This window comes from Eubalaena glacialis, chromosome 10 (assembly GCF_028564815.1).
Source record: "Eubalaena glacialis isolate mEubGla1 chromosome 10, mEubGla1.1.hap2.+ XY, whole genome shotgun sequence".
NCBI lineage: Eukaryota > Metazoa > Chordata > Mammalia > Artiodactyla > Balaenidae > Eubalaena > Eubalaena glacialis.
In genome coordinates this window covers 9022469-9043446 of record NC_083725.1, presented here as the reverse complement: position 1 = coordinate 9043446, position 20978 = coordinate 9022469, and the positions used below count along the sequence as shown (strand labels likewise).

General features: G+C 57.6%; 1 protein-coding gene across 1 annotated transcript; it reads left to right on the top strand.

Annotated features, from left to right (window-relative positions):
- The first annotated feature begins 4166 nt into the window (after window positions 1–4166).
- On the top strand, window positions 4167–19657 carry ROBO3 (roundabout guidance receptor 3). The gene is made up of 28 exons (XM_061203240.1): window positions 4167–4326; window positions 7308–7634; window positions 8005–8162; window positions 8652–8772; window positions 8869–9007; window positions 9335–9462; window positions 9744–9868; window positions 11031–11202; window positions 11518–11723; window positions 11942–12023; window positions 12323–12488; window positions 12674–12840; window positions 13371–13495; window positions 13684–13909; window positions 14128–14249; window positions 14566–14737; window positions 14834–15019; window positions 15828–15851; window positions 15941–15983; window positions 16182–16321; window positions 16609–16803; window positions 16973–17111; window positions 17281–17493; window positions 17875–18023; window positions 18153–18263; window positions 18469–18636; window positions 19116–19300; window positions 19614–19657. Exons 1-27 carry the CDS (start codon window positions 4167–4169, stop codon window positions 19268–19270), a joined length of 4119 nt encoding a protein of 1372 aa, XP_061059223.1. The 3' UTR covers window positions 19271–19300; window positions 19614–19657.
- Window positions 19658–20978: the final 1321 nt, after the last annotated feature.

Here is a 20978-nt window from a genome sequence, read left to right as displayed (position 1 = left end):
GTAATCAGTGTGAGATAGGGGGGTTGTCCTCAGAGTGCCCTCCTGGGCAATTACATGCCAGCAGCTCATCCACTACCAGCTGGCATGCAGGCTTCGAACCACCAAGAAGCTTCCCATACAGCCCCTAGCTTGGCCACTGAAAATTCCCAGCTACGTTCTCTGGCCTATGTGATGGCTCTAGGCCACGGAAGTTGGCCTGGGGTAGCTATTCCCTCCATAAACACCCACGCCCACACCCCAGACACACATTTCTTCCCGCCAGACGCCATAACCCTATCAGAAGAAACTTACCCTCTCTCTCCATGGACTCAACTCTCCCCATCCTCTCTGCCTCTTGCTACTCTCTTCTTTTTGCCAACTCCCCTCAAAACTTCCTTTTCTCTTTTTTACTCTTTCTGAAGTGCAGACTGTTGGGGCTTCCCTGGTGGCACAGTGGTTGAGAATCCGCCTGCCAGTGCAGGGGACACGGGTTCGAGCCCCCGTCCGGGAAGATCCCGCATGCCGCGGAGCAACTAAGCCCATGCGACACAACTACTGAGCCTGCGCTCTAGAGCCCGTGAGCCACAACTACTGAACCCGCGTGCCACAACCACTGAAGCCCACGCGCCTAGAGCCCGTGCTCCGCAACAAGAGAAGCCACCACAATGAGAAACCCACGCACCACAACGAAGAGTAGCCCCCGCTCGCCGCAACTAGAGAAAAGCCTGCGCGCAGCAACGAAGACCCAACTCAGCCAAAAATAAATAAATAAATCAATAAATAAATAGATTAAAAAAAAAAAAACCCTGGGAAAGAAGTAGTCTTCTGAGGCAGCAGAAGGGAAGGGCCTGGAACTCAAATTCTTTCTCCAGCCTACGGTGGAAGTTAGACAAGGACCCTCCAATTATATTATAGTGCACACACTGAGTGCTTTAGGTCAGGGGTCCCCAACCCCCCGGGCTTCAGACCGGTACCAGTCCGCGGCCTGTTAGGAACCGGGCTGCACAGCAGGAGGTGAGTGGCGGGCGAGCGAGTGAAGCTTCATCTGCCGCTCCGCGTCGCTCACATTACCACCAGAAGCATTTCCCTACCCGCCCCTCATCGGTGGAAAAGATTGTCTTCCACAAAACCGGTCCCTGGTGCCAAAAAGTTGGGGACCGCTGCTTTAGGTGCTGTACCAGCGCCTGTGGTCTACAGGTTAGGAAATGGAGACAGATGCAGCGAGTTACCTACTCTCTCTAAGCAAGAGGTAGAAGCCAGAGTTGTGTTGGTTGTTTGTGGGGTGAGGTGGGGCAGGCGGTGGGGAGACAAATAGGAGGCAAACTCCTTCCAGAACTGCCTGTGGGAAGAGCATGGAGAGAAGCCGGACTGGAAAACGTGCAGGGCCAGTGTCCAGGCTGCCCATCGGACCTTAAGAAAGGGAGGCTGGGCTTTTTCTGCCCACTCTCATCCCCACGCTCTACTAAATCCAGGGCTCCAGTGACCCTGAGGGGGCTGGGAATTGGGCTGTGGTTGGGAGGTGTTTATTCTCCAATACACCCCAGTTGAGTACTGCACCCTTGTTTGGCGTTTAATATGAGTTGGTTCAAAGGGAGAGTATTCTAGAGATACAGAGAAGTACAAAAAAGGAAAGAGAAGAAACAAGAACAAAAAGTGGGGAGAGAGAAAAGAGTATTGAGATGGAGTGAGTGTAGAAGAGGGACAGGAGATTTGGGCCAGGAGTGTCTCAGAAAGGAAGAGAGTGGCCCTACTTTGTCCAGCCTCCAAACCCAGGATGCCAGGGATTAGGAAGCAGCCTTGCCCATGGGCTGAGTTGCAGCCTCCGCTCAGGGAACCCTGAGCAAATAGCCCTGATCCCCACATAAAGGGCCAATTAACTGCGCTGTCTCTGGGAACAAATCCGCTAACAGGGTGACAAGCCCCTAGACGCTGGCAGGCCCTGTGTTTGCTGAGAGGCCCACCGGGAGCAAATCAGGGGATTAGGATGGGGCAGGAGCCACATGGTAGGATGCGGTTTCCTGTCTGCTGCAGCCCTCCCTGCCCCAGAGCAGGGCTGGTGCCAGGATGCCGGATTTCTGTCCTGGTCCATCCTCTGATGTGATGGAACCCAGGTGACCTGGGAGGGTCAGCAGGAAGGGGAGCAGAGGGCCCCTGAACCGGGAACCTGAAGCATCAGAGCAGAGCAAGTAGTCCAATTTCTCCTTAACGGATGGGCAAACAGCTCCAGAGTGTGAAATCTTCTCACTGGCAGATATAGGATTGGGACGTCTGGGTTCGTCATTCCTGAAGGGATTGATTTCTGGTGGGAAAATCTATCCCTTATCACCTCTCTTATCTGAATGCAACCTCGTCCTGGAACAAGGATCAGACGTCAGGTCCTATCTCTTAGTATCTGGTCCTTGAGAAAGAATGTGTCACCAGCTCCTCTCCCACCTACCCCAACTTAAGGTCCGCTGGGATTTAAGTCGTATGTGGGGCGCCAGGTTCCTAGTCCAGCAAGGACAGACGGGGTGCTGAAAGAACAGCTCCTAGGGCGCAGCCTCTGGTGGGGCAGGCCCTGCCCCACTGCCCCGCCCCGCCTCCGCCCTTCTTGCTTCTGGCCTGGCGAAGTCACGCGCAGAGCTGAGGCGGGGCGGGGCGGGGGGCCCGTAGGAAGGCACCTAAATGCCCGTTCGTTTGAGGCCCCCGAGGGCTGCTCTGAGGATTGAGGGAGGAGTTTGGGGACAAGTCCCCACCCCTTGACTAAGTCTCTAGTTCACTTGAGCGCTGCCTGCCTGAAATACTCAACTCCTGACTTAGCTTACGATGGGGTCTACGTCTGTGTAGCACCCACCCCTCAGGATGCTGACCTGTTCACCTGCCTCCTGCAACTTCGGAGGCAGCCACCCCTCAAAGGTGATCTCCTCACACGGAGCCCTCCGGTTGAACCAGAACCCCACCATCAGCAGGGCCTTAGCTCAGATAGGCCCGGGTTTCTCTTCCCCTGACACCCCAAGGCCACCCCTAGCCTAGGAAAGTGTGTGTGTGTGTGGAGTGGGGCGACTGGGAGATCTTCAGGTACAAAGAACGCCAGAAAAGCCAGAAACAGGCGGGTGGGGGGGTAGGGTGGGGGGGTATCGTGTCCCCTCCCCCTAAGGAGGATCGTTATCAAGTTTGAACAGATTTGAGCGAGTTTTCCATCAACCCCATGTCTTCTCTTGCACTTGCCTTTACAGAAACAATATTGCTCTCTTTGTCTTAGCCCCAGACTCCCTGGTTCCCCTTCAGTCTCCTCCGAAAGGTAAGACAATTTAATAAAATATGTCAGAGCAAGGTAATGCAAAAGCATGCCAATAGATGCGAGATGCCTGGGTTTCCCTGGGCTTTCCGCCTCCAGTTTTATCCCTGTTGAGTATCCTCAGGAACTACTAGATTAGTGGTGCGTCTGGGGCAAGGACTCCCAGGTCAAGACGCGCCGCCTCATCCCCCGGTCTCTCGGCTGCAAACCAGGCGACTGCTGGGCAAAGGGGTGGACGCACCGCGGAATTATTCTCCACCCACTCCCAACTCCCGCCCCAAACCAAGCCAGCCGTCCGCACTCCCGCAGCAAAGCCCGGGGACTTGGGAGGAAGTGGAAGCCAGGACTTGTTGGAGAGCTAGAGGAACGGTCTGGCGCTTTGCCTCAGTTTCCTAAAAGAGGAAAAGAGGGGAGGGATTCCTCCTTTGAAGTCAGGCAGAAGGGCAGAGTCCGAAAGAGCCTCATCCCTCATCTTGGGTGCTTTGAGAAAGGAGGGAAACTCTCCCGAGGTGTCCAGAACCGACGCGGGACTCGGGGCGCGGGGCGGGGACTCCATCTTGCGCGCGACGCGACTCTAGTCTCTGGCCCTGCTAGTGGCCGTCGGGATGGGGGTGGGAGGGTGGAAGGCGGCGGAATAATCCCTTAATTACGCGGTGATCCGCGTGGCACCTGCTTTCTGCCCGCCCAGCTCCCGGGGGACCCGGGCACTGGCGGGTGGAGAGAGAAGGACGAGGGAAGGAGGAGGGCACGCGGAGGCACGCGCGGTACCCAGGCGCGCCGGCAGGAGAGCGGCACCGTGGCTGGGACAGCGCGCAGAGGCTGTAGAGGGGCTTACGGCTCCCGGCCCGCGGGTCTCAGACCCAGGGGCTGGGCTCCGAGCCCCCAGCCCCGGTCTCAGTCGGGTCGCGCCATGCTGCGCTACCTGCTTAAAACGCTGCTGCAGATGAACTTGTTCGCGGACTCCTTGGGCGGGGACATCTCGAACTCCAGCGACCTGCTCTTCGGCTTCAACTCCTCGGTGGCGACGCTCAACCAAAGCCAGCTGACCCCCGGCGATCTTTATCTCAACGGTGAGACCCTGCCCCACGGGGACTTCGGATCCAGGGATGGGGTAAGGTGGGAGGGCGGCAAGGTCCGGGACCGAGCGATGCCCTCCCGCGCCTCCCAGCGCCTCCCGGGTGGTGGGGGCCAATGGATAGTTTGGGGCTTAAAGCACCTGAGTGGGGATATCGGCGGGAGGTCGAGGGCTTGGGAGAAGTTGGCAGCTGAGTCCACCACTCCTCTCCTCCCCAACCGATGCCCACGGCCACCCCAGGTGAGAAGAATCGGAGTAAGAGAGGCCGGGACCCACAGCACGGAGGGTAGAGGAGGGGGCACGGTCGCTGGAGGGCCTGGGCCAAGCCGGGCCACTCGGTGACCCACCCAGGTAACAGGTTTCCCTTCGGGACCCTAAGTTTTCCAAGAACTCACTTAGGACGAGGGTGATGACGCCAAAATGTTAAATGTGTTTGCTACAGAAGGCGACAGAGGCGGCGACCATTTCAGGGAAACTTAGAAGTTTGCCCCTCAGAGGTAGAACTCACCGCCGGCCCACCCCGGCAGAGCTGCGGCGGGCGGGCAGCGCTGGCGGGGAGGTCATTACCGCTAATTACGGTGATTAATAAATGACTGAGACAGCGCGCTTTCCCCTAGCGCTGCGGCGAGGCGGCGAGAGTAGATCTGCCGGAGCCTGGGGAGAGGGCCAATTGCGCCCCCTGCCGGCCGCATCGGGAACTCCCGCATCCCTGAACGACTTTGCTGTTGATCCCCCTCTGGGCACAGCCTTCATCCCTCCGCCTCTACCCGCTCGAATCTACCAGCACCGTGCTGGGGACTCCAAGGTGGCAAGAAAGGAGACCCAGGCAAAGGATGTGTGTTTGTGAGTGGGGTACTCCAGGTGCTGGGGGAGGAGCGCCAGAGCCCCATTAGCATGGCCATTAGCTATTCATTAGCTGCTGTCGAAGCATCTCCTGAGACCGAGAATGACAGGGAAGAAATTCCAGGGAAAGGACGCCTGCAGCTGTGTCTACAGGAATTAGGCGGAAAGAGCCGATGAGAAGGGTGTGGTTTGTATGGAGGGAGCAAGGAGGCAGAAGATGGGGAATGAGATGGGATTCTCCAACCTCCTGACCCTCTTAGATTCCCAGGAGGTTAAGCACAGAGCCCTTCTCACGGACACCCCAGACGCGCCTCTGCTCCCCCAGCGCTCTTACAGTGTTTTCACCACACATTGTCTCATTCAAACTCGAAAATTTAAGGAGGTGCGTTGATGGTCACATTTTGTGACTGAGAAAACAAACTCAGAGCAGATGAATAGTATCCCAATGGTCCCGAAAGCAACGTAAAGCTTGGCAATAACAAACCAACTTCCATTACACCCAAAGGCCATGTGAAGGGGGGAAAGGGAATTTTGGGGCCTGGAAGAATCTGATTCAGGTAGAGACTGTAGAGGTCAAGATAAGGTAAGGTGGGCCAGGGAGGAAGAGCCCTTAACTAATGGTAGAATAGCCATATTCATGGAGTCTTCTTCCAAGTGCTTTACATACACTCTGGTCTTGTGACAACCCTATCACTACTGCCACATTACAGGTAAAGAAACTTCGACCCAGACAGGTTCAATAATTTGCCCTAGTTCTGACAGCTAGGAAGTGTCAGCGTCTGAGATTCCAGCCCCGGTCGGTTCCACGACACCCCCTGAGCTCTTATCCACTCCAGGGTCGCTCACGTGGGGTCTGGTCTGCCTAAACGGGGACTGGAATGGGATGGAGGAGAAGAAACGAGTGAGAAGCAGAGATCTCCATCTGAAAGGGAGGAAATCGAGAAAAATTCCTTCCTTCCCTAAGTGGGAGGGAAACCGATCTTCTTGTCCCTAACCAGTTAGATACCCACCCCCCAGGATAGCAACAGCACGGGGCAACCCGTGCAGCTTTGTCTCCACTAGAACTTCTTAAGAGCCGGGGCTGAGAAATGAAACCCAATCCCGTACAGAGGCTGGAAGCAAGAGGTCCCCGCGGATTTTGGAACTGGGGGTGGGGTGGGGCGTTGGGGGCGGGGGCGGGGGAGGGGAGGCAGAGAACAGAAGCACGGGGCTGTCCCTGATTATTTAAGGACACCAGGTTACGCGAGGCGGCAGCGACGCCTACTGGCCGCCATAGGTTACAAATCCACTTTTGACGAATCTGGGGGTGGGCGTCTGAGCTCAACCCGCTCGAGGATCCTGGATCCCAAACTGCAGAAGAAGAAGCGAGCAGAAGTCTGTAGGCCAAGTGAGGGGCAGGAGCAGACATGCGGGTGAACGGATCTGAGTGACCAAGGAAAGTAGAGGAATTCCTCTCTCAATGATTCTTAGCCTTTCTTAACTATATCAACCTGTAGCATAATCTGTTGAAAACTATGCCCTCTTAGAAAAGGAGCGTTACTCACTATTCCACCATCATTTGCGTTCAATTCCTGTGACTTCACAGGACCCAGAAACGTGGGCACTGTGCCCATTCACGGGCTCCAGGATAAGGAGTCCCAGCCCTCAGCCCATCATTCACTTCTTCCCTTTCCTAAGGGGGGCCCCAGGCTGGGCCACAGTCTCCATATCGCTGGTCCGGGACCGCGCGGAGGCGAAGAACAAATTGTCGACGCTGGTGCACCGCTTATGGTTGTTCACAGGTCTGTGAACCAGCGCGGGTGGGGGACTGAAAACCAGTCGGCTAGAGGCGCGGTCTACTTGCCAAGCCGTGACCCAGTCACTCTGCACTTCAACTTGGCAGGAGAGGAGGCTGGCGTCGTTAGCCGGCCTAGAAAGCCGGCCTAGGAGCAGGTGTCCAGATTCCTCTACTGATCTGCCTGTCCGCAGGCATCTCCTTTCCAGCCTAAGAACGTGCGGGGCACCTGTCCCGAAGGAGATACTCGACCCTACACACAGAGAGGGTGGGCAGGCGGGGATCTTTTTTCTCTCTGGAGATTCGATCTTTCTCGCGGTTTCCGGGTCTGAATGCTCTGCGCCCCCCACCCCCCTCAGGGTCAAAGGTCGGGCCGGAGGACGCGATGCCGCGCATCGTGGAGCAGCCGCCAGATCTGCTGGTCTCCCGAGGCGAGCCGGCCACGCTGCCCTGCCGCGCGGAGGGCCGACCGCGGCCCAACATCGAGTGGTACAAGAATGGGGCGCGCGTGGCCACCGCGCGCGAGGATCCGCGCGCACACCGCCTGCTTCTGCCCAGCGGCGCCCTCTTCTTCCCGCGCATCGTGCACGGGCGCCGCGCGCGGCCGGACGAGGGTGTCTACACTTGCGTGGCGCGCAACTACCTGGGAGCGGCGGCTAGTAGAAACGCCTCTCTAGAAGTGGCAGGTAGGAGTCTCCTGGTTGCTTCCAGAGCCTCGGGAAGGCGGGAGGGCACCGGGTAATCCCATCCAGAGCCAGGCCCAATCTCAACCCATTCAGCAGCTTCCCTTTGGGACTAAGACCTTTGGTCTCTAAAGCCCTCGCTTTGGCCGGAGGAGGAAGTGGGCCTGGTGTTGTCGCAACCCGGGAAGAGTTCCGGTCTGCGGTCTGCGGTGATCCACCTGTCCCCAAAACACTTTCCTGTGTCCTCACCCAGTTATGTCACCCCACACCCTATTTATTCCCCTGGACATTCATTCTCCCTCTCTCTCTCTCTCTCTCTCTCTCTCTCTCTCTCTCTCTCTCTCTCTCTCGCTCACTCTCTCCCTCTCTCCAGTCCTCCGCGATGATTTCCGGCAGTCTCCTGGGAACGTGGTGGCGGCCGTGGGGGAGCCCGCGGTAATGGAATGCGTGCCCCCCCGCGGCCACCCAGAGCCTTCCGTGTCCTGGAAGAAGGACGGTGCTAGACTCAAGGAGGAAGAGGGAAGGATCACGGTGAGGGGCGGGGCCACGGCTGGGGATCCAACGACTGGGAGCCAGGGTCGGGGCCAGGGACATCCTGAGGGGCGAAGCCCTAGGCTAGGGGTCTGAGACATGTGTCAGAGGAGGAAGGCCTGAATCTAAAGGTCTTGGAGGGGCGGGGGAAAAAGTCCTGGAGGCGATAAGACAAGAGATTTGAAATTGGGGCATTAGCTGACCAGAGGCTGAGAGTCAGCTACTGAGTGGGGGATAAATCAGCAAAGGTAGGACGGAATCAGTGTAAGAAGGTGGAGAGTATGATGCCCCAGGGACTGGTGGGAGGTGGTCTGGGCTGTGGGAGAAATGATACACCTGAGCCCCACCTTGTGCAAATCACTCAAGGATTCCTTATCTGATAAGTGGGTCAAATTCACTGATCTTCTTCATTGGCTTGCTGTGAGGATCAGATAAACAAATATGCTTTGATGGCTATAAAGGATCAAAGTTTCCATTATTACTCTGCAGCTCCGTGGAGGGAAGCTGATGATGTCACATACGCTCAAGAGTGATGCAGGGATGTATGTGTGCGTGGCCTCCAACATGGCAGGAGAACGGGAGAGTGGGGCAGCCAAACTTGTGGTCCTGGGTAGGCACGTGGGGTTTTGGAGTTATGGGAGTGTGTAACCTGGGGAGTGAGTAACTGAGCAGACCCCCTGACTATTCACTCACTCCCTCTGCACAGAGCGTCCCTCATTCCTGCGTAGACCAGTGAATCAGGTGGTCCTGGCTGATGCCCCCGTGGACTTCCCATGTGAGGTGCAGGGGGATCCCCCGCCTCGTCTACGCTGGCGCAAGGAGGATGGGGAACTGCCTACAGGCAGGTGAGAAGCCCCCTCCTACTGCCTGTAAGGAGACCCAATCAGCTCAAGAACATACCCAGCCCTAGAAAACTGGGGGGGGTGGGGGTGGGGGAAGGAAAGCAGATGCCTCTCACTTGATGGCACAGAGAAGTCTGTTCCCCAGAGCCTGTGGCCCCTGCGCTAACCAGTCCCCACGTCTGTTCATGGGTCCATGGGTACCAGCTTCTGTCCCCGTTGAGGTCTACCTTGTCCTTATGTACCCTGATCCTGGTGTGTGTCCTGGGTGGGTGAGAAAGGGTCTGTAGCTGTGGCCAATCCAGCTTGGGGGTGGGGGGGGGGGTGGAGCAGGTATGAGATCCGGAGCGACCACAGCCTTTGGATCGGGCGTGTGAGCGCTGAAGATGAGGGGACTTACACCTGTGTGGCGGAGAACAGCGTGGGCCGCGCCGAAGCCTCCGGCTCCCTCAGTGTTCACGGTGAGGGCCCCACCTGGGACTGCCTGCAGCAGGGATGAGACGAGGGAAGACGGAAGATGGGTGGAGGTGGAGAATGAGGAGAAAGGACAGAGCAGGAGATATGAGTGCGTCCCCTGAGACTTCTGGAAGGGGAGGAAGGATGGGAAAGCTAAGCAGGCTTGAGCAAGAGATGGACATCTGCTCCTGCTTAAGCCAAGCTCAGGCTTCTCTCTCCTGTTCCCTCTGTCTCCCTTCTTAGTACCCCTGACTCCCTGTTCCTTTATCTCCCCTCCCCTTCCCAGTCCCACCCCAGCTGGTGACCCAGCCCCAGGACCAGATGGCGGCTCCTGGAGAGAGCATAGCTTTCCAGTGCGAGACCAAAGGAAACCCCCCGCCTGCCATCTTCTGGCAAAAGGAGGGAAGTCAAGTAGGTGGCCAGCTCCACAGGCCTTCCCACCAGCTTCTCCTCTGGGTCTCAGCCTTCCTCCTTCTACATTCTGCAAACTTCTCTCTGGGGTTCTGTCTTACCTTTCCTTCCAGAAAGCTGTGCAAGTTATTTGGGAGGATTAAATAAGATAATGAATATAAAAGGCCTGGAACATATGATAATATGTTTTGGAGGTAGGGAACAGTCCTGTATGGTAATTCCTTGGAGAATCTTTCTGTTTTGGGCAAGGCTGTCCTGAGGATGTAGCAGATCCAATTAGATCCTTCCTCCTCCCCACGCCTGGGGCCTGGGCTTTAACATTCCGCTCTGGAAAGCGAGTACTGTACCAAAGCTGCTCAGGGTAGAACATTACATGCTTTTCTAATTACAAAGGACTTCCACCAGGGGGAGCTCACAGACACCCCTCAACCTTAGCAAACAAATCTCAGCATATAAAATTGGAATGAACATTAGTTAATGTTACAACACAAGTAACTCCCTCCAAGGGAAGGGTGGGAATTTTGCTACTGGGAAACAGGGTCAGTATAATAAAATAAGTCTCATTAACCCCATCCCACTGGGAAACCAGGCCACCCACTACCTCGTTGCAAATCCACAGCCACAATTTTCCAATATCTTCTCTAGCATTGGGGACTGCTGCATTTTAATTAGATTCTTAAATGAATAAAAACGCTGATGGTAGTAGAGAGTGGGAATAAGTATCAGTCAGGGGCTCAGCATGGTGCCATTAAAACCTGCTTCCCTACCTTCTGTGTATCTAATGTAAAATGTTGAAGCCAGAAAGAAGGGGAAAGTACTGAACGTTTATCATCCAATGTACTGAAAGAGTTTCAGGTAATCACTTGATTTAGTCCTCATAACTATCCTCTAAGAGTCAAATTTGGGGAAATTGGGGCTCAGGAAGGTTAAATAGCTTGCTCAGTTTCCTAACTGGTAGAGCTGGGATGTGCACCCCCAAATCATCTAATAAAACTCCCTTATTCTTGTGAATAGGGTTAACTAGTTTGCCTAAGGTCACAAAACTGGCTTGGGACAGAGTATGAACTAGAACCTTAGGACTTCTCTGGATTCTGGGGTTGGTGAGAATGGGGAGCTCTCCCTGCCAGCTGCCAGGTGGCTTGGTTGCTTGCTCTGTCCCCAGGCCCTGCTATTCCCCAGTCAGTCACTTCAGCCCACGGGGCGCTTCTCAGTCTCTCCCAGAGGCCAGCTCAGCATCACTGAAGTGCAGAGCGGGGATGCTGGCTACTACGTGTGCCAGGCTGTCAGTGTGGCCGGCAGCATCCTGGCCAAGGCTCTGTTGGAGGTGAAAGGAGGTACGTGCCCATGGAGACAGGGCTGGACTCATGGCCTGGAAGGAAATCATGGCTTAAAGAGATCTGTTTTTCTTGGATTCTATGTAATATGTCTGCAAGGGGAGAGGCATGTCCCTGAGACATGTCCTTGAAGTTTGGAAATCAGGTACAGAAGCCACTAATAGATGGCTGATCCCACACAGAGACAACAGATGGTTATGGAAGCCCCCTGCAATATCCAGGGGAGGGGAAGTGCAGGAGCAGAGATGAGGACAAGGGGCTGGTTGCCTGAACCCAGGACCCTCGCCTGAGGTGCCCAAGTTCTTCCTCTCTCAGCCTCCCTGGATGGGCTGCCTCCCATCATCCTCCAGGGACCAGCCAATCAGACGCTGGCACTTGGCTCCTCTGTGTGGCTGCCATGCAGAGTGACTGGGAACCCTCAACCTAGCGTCCAGTGGAAGAAGGATGGGCAGTGGCTGCAAGGGGATGACGTCCAACTCAACCTAATGGCCAACGGTACCCTGCACATCGCCAGTGTGCAGGTGAGTCTCACTCCTGGGGCCCAAGTAACTGAGAATGGCCACGTGGTCCACATGCCCAACTCTAGTACCTGCTGCAACTTGAACTCCACCTCTGCCCCTCTGCTCTCAGACCACCTAGAGTGGACAGCATCCTCCCCGTCCTTCTGTATACCCACCTCCACTCCTTCGCCCTACCTTGCTCCACTCCCAGTTTGCCAGTCCTCCGCCCTCTCCCGCAGGAGATGCACATGGGATTCTATAGCTGTGTGGCCAAGAGTTCCACAGGGGAGGCCACCTGGAGTGGCTGGCTTAGGAGGCGGGGTGAGTTTTTCCTTTGTTCCCTTGTTTTGCCAGCACCCTTCTCCAAACCTGCTTCAAAGGTGGCCAGTACCACCCCAAACCCCAAGACTGATTTTCCAAATGCCATGGCCATGGTGGTGGGGAGAAGGAGGACAGAAGTGGTGCCCTTGGGAGGCACATGTGAGCAGGGGTTAGTTCACTATGTCCCCCCTCCACCATCACCACTGTCACAGCGCCACAGCTCCTCTGGGAAGGAGGAAAGCTACACTGGGGCCATCTTTTCCCCATCCTTCTACTCAAAGATTATCTCCTCACTGCAGAAGATTGGGGAGTATCACCAGACCCCCCTACAGAACACAGTACCCCTCCGGGGCCTCCCTCGCAACCAGTGGTCACTGACATTACCAAGAACAGCATTACTCTGACCTGGAAGCCTAACCCACAAGCGGGGGCCACAGTCACCTCTTATGTGATAGAGGCCTTCAGGTAAGGAGAAGGTTTTGAATGCAAACATGGAAAGTTACAAGGAGGGGCCCCTGTGTCCTTAAAGGCTTTGCTGTCGTGGCGAGAGGTCTGCCAGGGGGAGGAGGTAGTAGGGGGTGACAGAGAATGGATGAGATGAAATAGACAGGTAGGGCTCGGACAGCTCTGTCACCTCATTCTTGTTGTAGCCAAGCCTCTGGCAACATGTGGCGGACGGTGGCAGATGGCGTGCAGCTGGAGACACACACCGTCAGCGGTCTGCAGCCCAGTACCATCTACCTGTTCCTGGTGCGAGCCGTGGGAACCTGGGGCCTCAGTGAGCCCAGCCCCGTCTCCAAGCCCGTCCGCACCCAGGGTGAGTAAGGTCAGGGTCTCTGGATCATGGGTATAACGTGCAACATGGCAGAGCACCCCCTGCCCACAAACGATGGCACCTGCCTGGTTCCAGGTCTGTCCTGGTGGCCTGGCCTGGAATAGGAGGTCATGCTTCCTTTTCACTGAGGGAACAAGAGAAGAGGAGAGAGGGAAAGAGAGGAAGATGATTCAGGCATCTTGGTAACTCCTCACTTCTGAGCCTTTACCCACAGATAACACAGATTATAAGGAGTGGAAGGAAACTTGGAGGGTCATCTTCATGTGAGAGATGAGGAACAGGGCCTTTAAAGGGCACATATGTAGTCACGCAGAAAGAATAGTCACGTTAGCTGGACACCCTGGCCCACCTCTGGAAGCTCTTCCCCTGACCAGCCTGTTCCTGACCCTGGGATGTGCTCCGAAGTACTAAGTAGTGGTCTGTGGGGCAGGGCAGAGGCGGAACATACGCACACTCTCAGTCCTGACCCCCTGTCCCGGTGGCCCCTGCTGAGTGGGCTCTTTGGTCTGTAGACAGCAGCCCATCCAGGCCAGTGGAGGAGGACCCGTGGAGGGGCCAGCGGGGACTGGCTGAAGTGGCTGTGCGTCTGCAGGAGCCCGTAGTGCTTGGGCCCCGGACCCTGCAGGTGTCCTGGACTGTGAGTGTGGCCTAGGGACGAGGTTAAGGGCGGAGGTGATGATGGGGGACAAAGGGGACTCCAAGCATGGGTGTGGGAGGGTGCGAGGGGAGTGGCTGGGGAAGATGGGTGAGTGGAGGAGGGCTGGGACTGGAGGGCTTGTGTGGCTCCAGCTCTCCCCCTGGTGTGCTTTGTCCTACCTCCCACAGGTAGATGGCCCAGTCCAGCTGGTACAAGCTTTCCGGGTGTCTTGGAGGGTAGCAGGTCCTGATGGGGGAAGCTGGTCAGTGCTGGACCTACAGTCCCCAAGCCAGCAAAGTACTGTGCTAAGAGGACTCCCCCCAGGGACTCAAATTCAGATCAAGGTGCAAGCTCAAGGCCAGGAGGGGCTGGGGGCTGAAAGCCCCTTGGTGACCAGGAGCATTCCTGAGGAGGGTAAGGGGGTGGGGCCCAGAGCTGATGGGTGGACAAGAGGGAAGAAGGAGTGGGGGAGGATGAAGGTTTGCCTGCGGAGAGCAAGGAGCCGGTGGGAAGGAGGGATGCATCTCGCTTCCCTAAGATGTTAGAACTGGGAGGATGAGGAAGGGCGGGGCACGAGGGGCAGCTTGCAATGACTGTCTGTGTCCCTCTCACCATGCTCCACCCCGGCCCAGCCCCCAGTGGTCCCCCCCAGGGAGTGGCAGTGGCCTTGGGGGGTGAAGGCAACAGCAGTATCACTGTGTCTTGGGAACCTCCGCTCCCCTCCCAGCAAAATGGGGTCATCAAGGAATACCAGGTGCAGGGGTTGAGAAGGTGGGCGGGCTGGGGAGTGGAGGGAGAGGGAGGCTCCAGGGGTTAGGATGAGGGCGGAGGGAACCTAGGACTGGCTTTGGGCCTGGAGACGAGGCTGGGGTTAGGATGAGGGAGGAGGGAACCTAGGACTGGCTTTGGGCCTGGAGACGAGGCTGGGGGAAGAGGAGAGAGGTTTCAGAGTGCCCCCTCTGAGTTGAATTACGCCCGGCTAAGCCCCTTCTACCATTCAGAGCTTCAAGTTTCCCCGTGAGGCCAGAAGCCACTTCTGAATCTCTAAACCCGGGTCTCGGCCTCCCCAGATCTGGTGCCTGGGCAATGAGAGCCGCTTCCACCTCAACCGGTCCGCGGCAGGCTGGGCGCGCTCGGCGGTGCTCCGGGGACTGCTGCCCGGTCTGCTCTACCGGACCCAGGTGGCGGCGGCCACCAGCGCGGGCGTGGGCGTGGCCAGTGCCCCGGTGTCGGTGCAGCTGCGTGAGTCCGGAGGGGGTGGGAGGGCGGGGCTGGGAGTTAAGGGGGTTCCTGGGGGTAGCGGTGCCTCTACTCCCCTCACCTCTCTGACCCCCACAGCGTCTCCGCCGGAACTGGAGCCTGGGCTCGAGGCGGGCCCGGGGCTGGCGGAGCGGCTGGCGAGGGTGCTGCGGGAGCCCGCCTTCCTCGCGGGCAGCGGCGCCGCGTGCGGGGCGCTGCTCCTCGGGCTCTGCGCCGCCCTCTACCGGCGCCAGAGGCAGCGCAAGGAGCTCAGTCACTACACGGGTGAGAACCCGGCCCGGGGGCAGCGAGGGCGGGGGGCACAAGGGCGTCGCGGAGATGGAAATGAGGGCCTTGGAGTGGGCGGAGCCTGGAGATCCCGGCCCCCCAGGGAGGGAGGCGGGGAGGATGGAAAGAGAGGAGGAGAGGCTCAACAGCTCCCGGAGCGGCGTCGGGCGAGGGGTCGCACGGGAACTCAGCCCCTTGGACAGGGGCCGGGTGCCCAAGGTGGAACCGGGTGCTGTCGGGACCTGGGCTGGGCGGGTGGGGGAGAAGGGGAAGGTCGGGGCCCAGAGGGGGCGAGGCGGGACCTGAGTTTGCTGAGAGGAGTGAGATTTGTCCTTAAAATGCCTCGGGAAGGAGCAGGCTTTGCGGTCAGCCTCAGTAGAGAAGTGGCAAGTCTGGGGGGGCGGGGGGCGGAAACTCATTTCCTGGGGGTCGGGGGCTGGCAGAGGGAGTGTGACCAGGATCCCAGGCGATAAATTGTCAGGCGGGGTCTGGATGGAAAGGGGGGACCCGCTGAAAGGAGGAGACTTGAGATCTGCTTCTCCCTGGGAAGGGGCGTGTCCGGAGAGATGTGAGGTCTCTTAGTTCAGAGGTTCTCAATCTTCGCTACACGCAGGCATCACTTGGGGAGCTTTAGAAAAATACTGATGCCTGAGTCGCATCCCTAGGAATTCCGATGAAATTGGTCCAGGGTACAACCCGAGTGGTGGAATTAGGACCAGGCCCAAGGAGTGGACCAGAATATGGATATTTCTGACTTTTCTCCCCATTTCCCCTCTTCTTTCTCCCACGGGTTCCTTTTCCGAAGCCTCCTTTGCTTACACACCTGCAGGTAAGACATCTCTGCCCCCGGGGTTGGGGGGGCGGGGTTCGGACCCCAGGTAGCCGCGCTTCTCACAGTCTCCCCCTCGTCTTCCCCAGTGTCCTTCCCACACTCAGAGGGCCTGTCGGCAGCCAGTTCCAGGTAATTCTCTTAGCTCATCTCCCCAAGATGAGACCACTCCCTTCGTCCCAGGCCCAGCTGCCTCCCTGTGCTGACCTCCGCCCTCCTCTCACCGCCACACTCACCGTTACCGTCCTCCAGCTCCCATTACCCCTGCCTCCCTTACTTCGCTGGCCTCTTCAGGCTCTCTGTCCCCAGCGTTCACCTGCTGTCCCTCAGGCCACCAATGGGCCTTGGCCCTGCTCCTTACCCGTGGCTGGCAGACTCGTGGCCGCACTCATCTCGCAGCCCCTCGGCCCAGGAACCCAGGGGAAGCTGCTGCCCCAGCAATCCTGACCCAGACGACAGATATTACAATGGTGAGGAGTTCTGCTTTCCTCAGGGGTACATCAGGAGGCCCTGCACCCTCTCTCCTCCCGACCGGCTGGGGCAAACTGAAGGGGGCCAAGGGGTCCCAGTCTTGCTGAGGCTGCGTGGTCCTTGGGAGGCTGTGAGTTGGGGGAGCCTCTCTCATGCCTTACCTTTACCCCGGATTGGGATAGGGGAAGAAGTGGGATCCCCTTGTGCCCTCCATTCTCCTGTTGTCCTCTATTTTTCTGTCTCTGCCCCGTCTCCTCCCCGGGGCCACCCTCTTTCTCCCCCTCAGAAGCAGGGATCTCCCTTTACCTGGCTCAGACGGCCCGGGGAGCTGCCGCCTCTGCTGAGGGTCCCGTCTACAGCACCATTGACCTGGCCGGCGAGGAGCTGCAGACCTTCCACGGGGGGTTCCCTCCACACCCCTCAGGGGAGCCAGGCGACTGGAGCCAGTATGCCCCTCCAGAATGGAGCCAGGGGGACAGTGGTAGGGCTCCAATTCCCAACACCCCCATTTTAGCCCTGAGCAGCATCTTCCCCAAAGAGTATCCTCCATCCCCTCTTCTGGGACCTAGCCCAGCACTCCTTTCTGACGTGTCTCACCTCTGCCTCTTTCCTGCCTGTATCTTGCTGTGGCCCCACCCTGCTCTCCTCAGGAGCCAGGGGAGGCAAAGTAAAGCTTCTGGGAAAACCTGTACAGATGCCCTCTCTCAACTGGCCAGAAGCGCTGCCACCTCCGCCCCCTTCCTGTGAACTGAGCTGCCTAGAGGGGCCTGAGGAGGAGCTGGAGGGCGGGTAAGGAGGCGCCTTGCCTGCAGATACCCTGTACACATGGGACCAGCCCAGGGCCTCCTGTCGGCGGAGGGCAAAGATGCTGGGAGAAGAAGGGAAGGGGGCAGCGGAAGGCCAAAGGGAGGTTATGAAGCTACTCAGTCACCCTGCCCTCCTGCCTCTTTGCCCCCAGCTCAGAGCCGGAAGAGTGGGGCCCACCAGTGCCCGAGAGGAGCCACGTGGCAGAGCCCAGCACCAGCGGGGGGTGCTTGGTCCCTCCGTCCCGAGGGGAAACCCCCTCTCCCACACCTTCCTATGGACAGCAGTCCACAGCCACTCTTACCCCCTCACCTCCTGACCCTCCCCAGCCCCCCACTGACATTCCCCATCTCCACCAGACGCCCAGGTAGGGAGGTGTATAGTACCTTGCATGTTACAGGCCCTCCGTACATATCTATTCAGTGGGTGAATGGGTGGATGACCAGATGGATGGATGAATCTGGGGCCCAGAGGTCTCATGGCTGTATCAGGGTGGAAGTGTGATTTGGGGAGAGATGTGGAGGCTGGCAAGGTCTCTCACTCCCGACAGTCATTGGAGGGACTCTGCAAACTTCCTGGGGCATTTCAAAGTTGGCTTCCCTCGTATTCCACCAGCATGGGAGCCTTGTGGAGGACGCACTGTGTCTTATTCATCTGAGTGTTAGGTTGATTGTTTAGCACGGTGCCTGGCACACAGTAGGCACTTAGTGTCTGTTGAGCGAACAAATGAAGCCTCATGTCATTGCAGGAGGGCGCCCCTTGGGCCAAGTTCCCCTCTCAGTGTATCCCAGCCCACGCTGAGTAGCCACGAAGGGAGGCCTGCTGGCCTGGGTGCTGACCCCACGGCCCTGCATCACAGCCCCAGCCCTGCCGCTAGTACAGCCAGCAGTGCCCCAGGTGAGTCTGTAGACCCCTCAACTGGCCTCCACCTCCCCATCCCCTGGAAGCTTGTTTCCCCTTCGCCCTCAAGCCCCTTTCTTGATCCACTCTCTTACCCGCTCCTCCCCGCATCTCCCGATGCCACAGGGAGAACCCGGCAGGTGCCTGGGGAGATGACTCCTCCACTTCATGGGCCCCGTGCCCGAATCCGGAAGAAACCCAAGGCTCTTCCCTACCGGCGGGAGCACAGTCCTGGGGGTGAGGGGGCCATGAGCCTGGGAGGTGGTGACAGTAGGGGAAGCAGGCAGATAACCAAGGGTGAGCTCTGCGGGCTGGAGGAGGGAGCGAGTGGACCCAAACCTTGGGCTGTTCGTTCAGCGCCCTCTGACGCCAGGGAGTGGGAGTGGGAGAAAGACCCATATCGGGAGAAGCAGGAGAGTGCTGAAAACAGGTCTCTCCCCAGACTTGCCGCCCCCTCCCTTGCCGCCGCCGGAGGAAGAGGCAAACTGGGCCTTGGGGCTGAGAGCTGCAGGCAGCATGTCCTCCTTGGAACGGGAGCGGGAGCACAGTGGGGGGAGGAGAGTGGCGCAGGCCAGGCCCCTGGGGGCCTGGCGGGGCCCGCACCTGGATGGTAAGGAGGGCCCCTGCTACACAAGAGGGTGGGCGCTGGGACTGGAGCCTAACAGGGTGGTACAGACCGTGCCACTGATGCACCAATTTTCAACCCAGCTCACCCCTGACCTCCAGCTGGGAGGAGGTCAACATTTGATCAACATCAAAGACACTTGTCTCTCTAGCTCTCTTTGGGCAAAATCCCCTGAGGTTCCCAAGTTGTATCCTTTCCCAGGACTGGAGCCCAGAGGAGAAAAGAGTGGGAGCCGGGCGCTCTGTCCCTGCTTTCCCAAGGCCCTCTCTGCGTGGGAGTTCCCCACGGGTTTCTGAGTGTTATGTGAAGGCCATGGGCTGCGCGCCCTGCTTCTCCTCAGCCCCCAGGATGGTCTGCCCTCAACTCTGCTTCCAGAGCTGGGATGGCGGTTAGGGGGGCACAGGGGCAAGCAGCGACGTTCTCCCCCTGCCTGGGCGCAAATGCCCCTCTGTCTCGTGCTGCAGAAGAGGCCTGGCTCCCCTACAGCCGACCAAGCTTCCTGTCCCGGGGCCAGGGCACCAGCACCTGTTCCACAGCTGGCAGCAACTCTTCGAGAGGCTCCGGCAGCTCTCGGGGCTCCCGGGGCCCTGGCCGGAGCCGCAGCCGGAGCCGGAGCTAGAGCCAAAGGCCAGGACAGAAGCGTGGAGAGGTAGGGGCTGGGGATGGCAAAAAATGAGAGTGGAGGGCTAGGGAGCGTGGGCCACGGGATGATTAAAACTAGGAAGGCAGAGAGGTCTTCTGGGGGAAGTGTCAAAAGGAAGGGACCCCGTGAGTAAGGAGGAAAGGAGGACTCCTGGAGCACAGGTGACAAAGGATGAAGACAGATGACGTAACAGAGGGGCCAGGCTCTGTAGGAGAGCTGGATCAGGAGAGAGGCTGACCAGAAATGAGGTGCATCCCTACTGGGTCCTGTTTGTCCCGACCAGCGCCTTGCAAACCAGCCTCTCTCTCTCTCTCTCTAGGAACCAAGATGACCTTTGATGAAATACCAGAAATCCCATGGGGAAGGGCGTGTCCCTGGGCCGGGAGCCTGAGCAAGAGCCCCTCCCCCTGGTGAATGAGGGCTGAGCAGAGAGGAGCAGGGACGAGTCTCTTCCCTCTCAGCAATGATGCATGGGGCTCCCTGAGAAACTGGCCTAGAAGCCAGGAGCCAGCTCTTCCCTTGCCATCTGGGACCCATTCATAAAAAAGACAATAAAAAGAGTCTGATCAGAGCCCTGGGCCCTGTTTGTCTGGTTTTGTGCAGGATGTGGGGAGGAAGGGGGCTGCGAGCGTGTGTATATCATTTGAGCTTCTTCGGCTGAAAGCACTGAGGGCAGGGCTAAGAGATGCCACCTGTTTTGCCTCCAGAAGGAGCTGAAGCCACTGTCTTCCCAGTTACACCCAGAAGGACTTTCCAAATAACCAACAGCGAGAATCTTGTCCCGCCTTCTGAGAGCCAAGCCAGGCCCTCCCTTGGTGCCCTCCTCTCCTATCAGGAAATATACCCCTTACAATAACAGTAATTTTTAAAAACTCAAAGAAAAGAGGAGCTGATGGGGGAAATCCCAGCCAAGAAGGAAAAACAGGCTTTTTCAGACAACCAGCCACACCCCCTCACAAAGGGTGTGTGTAGACGGGCACGTCTTAGCCAGATTAGGCCCAGATGTAGCTGGTTAGACTGGCAGAGAATTTCCTTTTAATTTTGGCCGAACGCCATAGTCCCCATCACTCCCGAACCCACAGCCCATGCCACTCTCTGGGCACTGAGGTCTGTTTCCATCTCACTTGCCCAGTGACTGCTCCGGGCTTTCAGGGGATGGCCGCTGACCCCCCCCCAATCCCAGGCTCTGACCTCTCCTGCCACTTTGACCTAAGTGTGTACAAATCCCTTTTTTCTCATTTGGTCTGGCAAATGAGGTTGGCATGTTTTCAAAAGGAATTTTACCAGGAAGCTAAAAGAAAAATAAAATCCAAAAAAGGAAAAGCAAATAAAGAGGAACGGATGTGTATCCAGAGCACTGACTCCTCATCCTGAGATCACGACCCTGGGCGTGCTCGGTAGCAACCCCCCAGCATGTGGATTCTGCCCCTGACCTTTCCCACCAAATGAGAAGGATGCAGCCCTGCCTGCCCTCCATTGGTTTTCTGCGGCTCAGGCTCTGGAAGTCCTGCTCCTCCATTTCTCGGTTCTGTTTTTTGTCTGAAGGGTGCCCACTAGCCAACCGTTACAGGTGGTTCTACCTTTTGTGAAACTTAGCTACTTTGTCTATTTTTTTTTTCATAAACTTTTTTTTTTTTAAATTAACTAATTTATTTTTGGCTGTGTTGGGTCTTCGTTTCTGTGT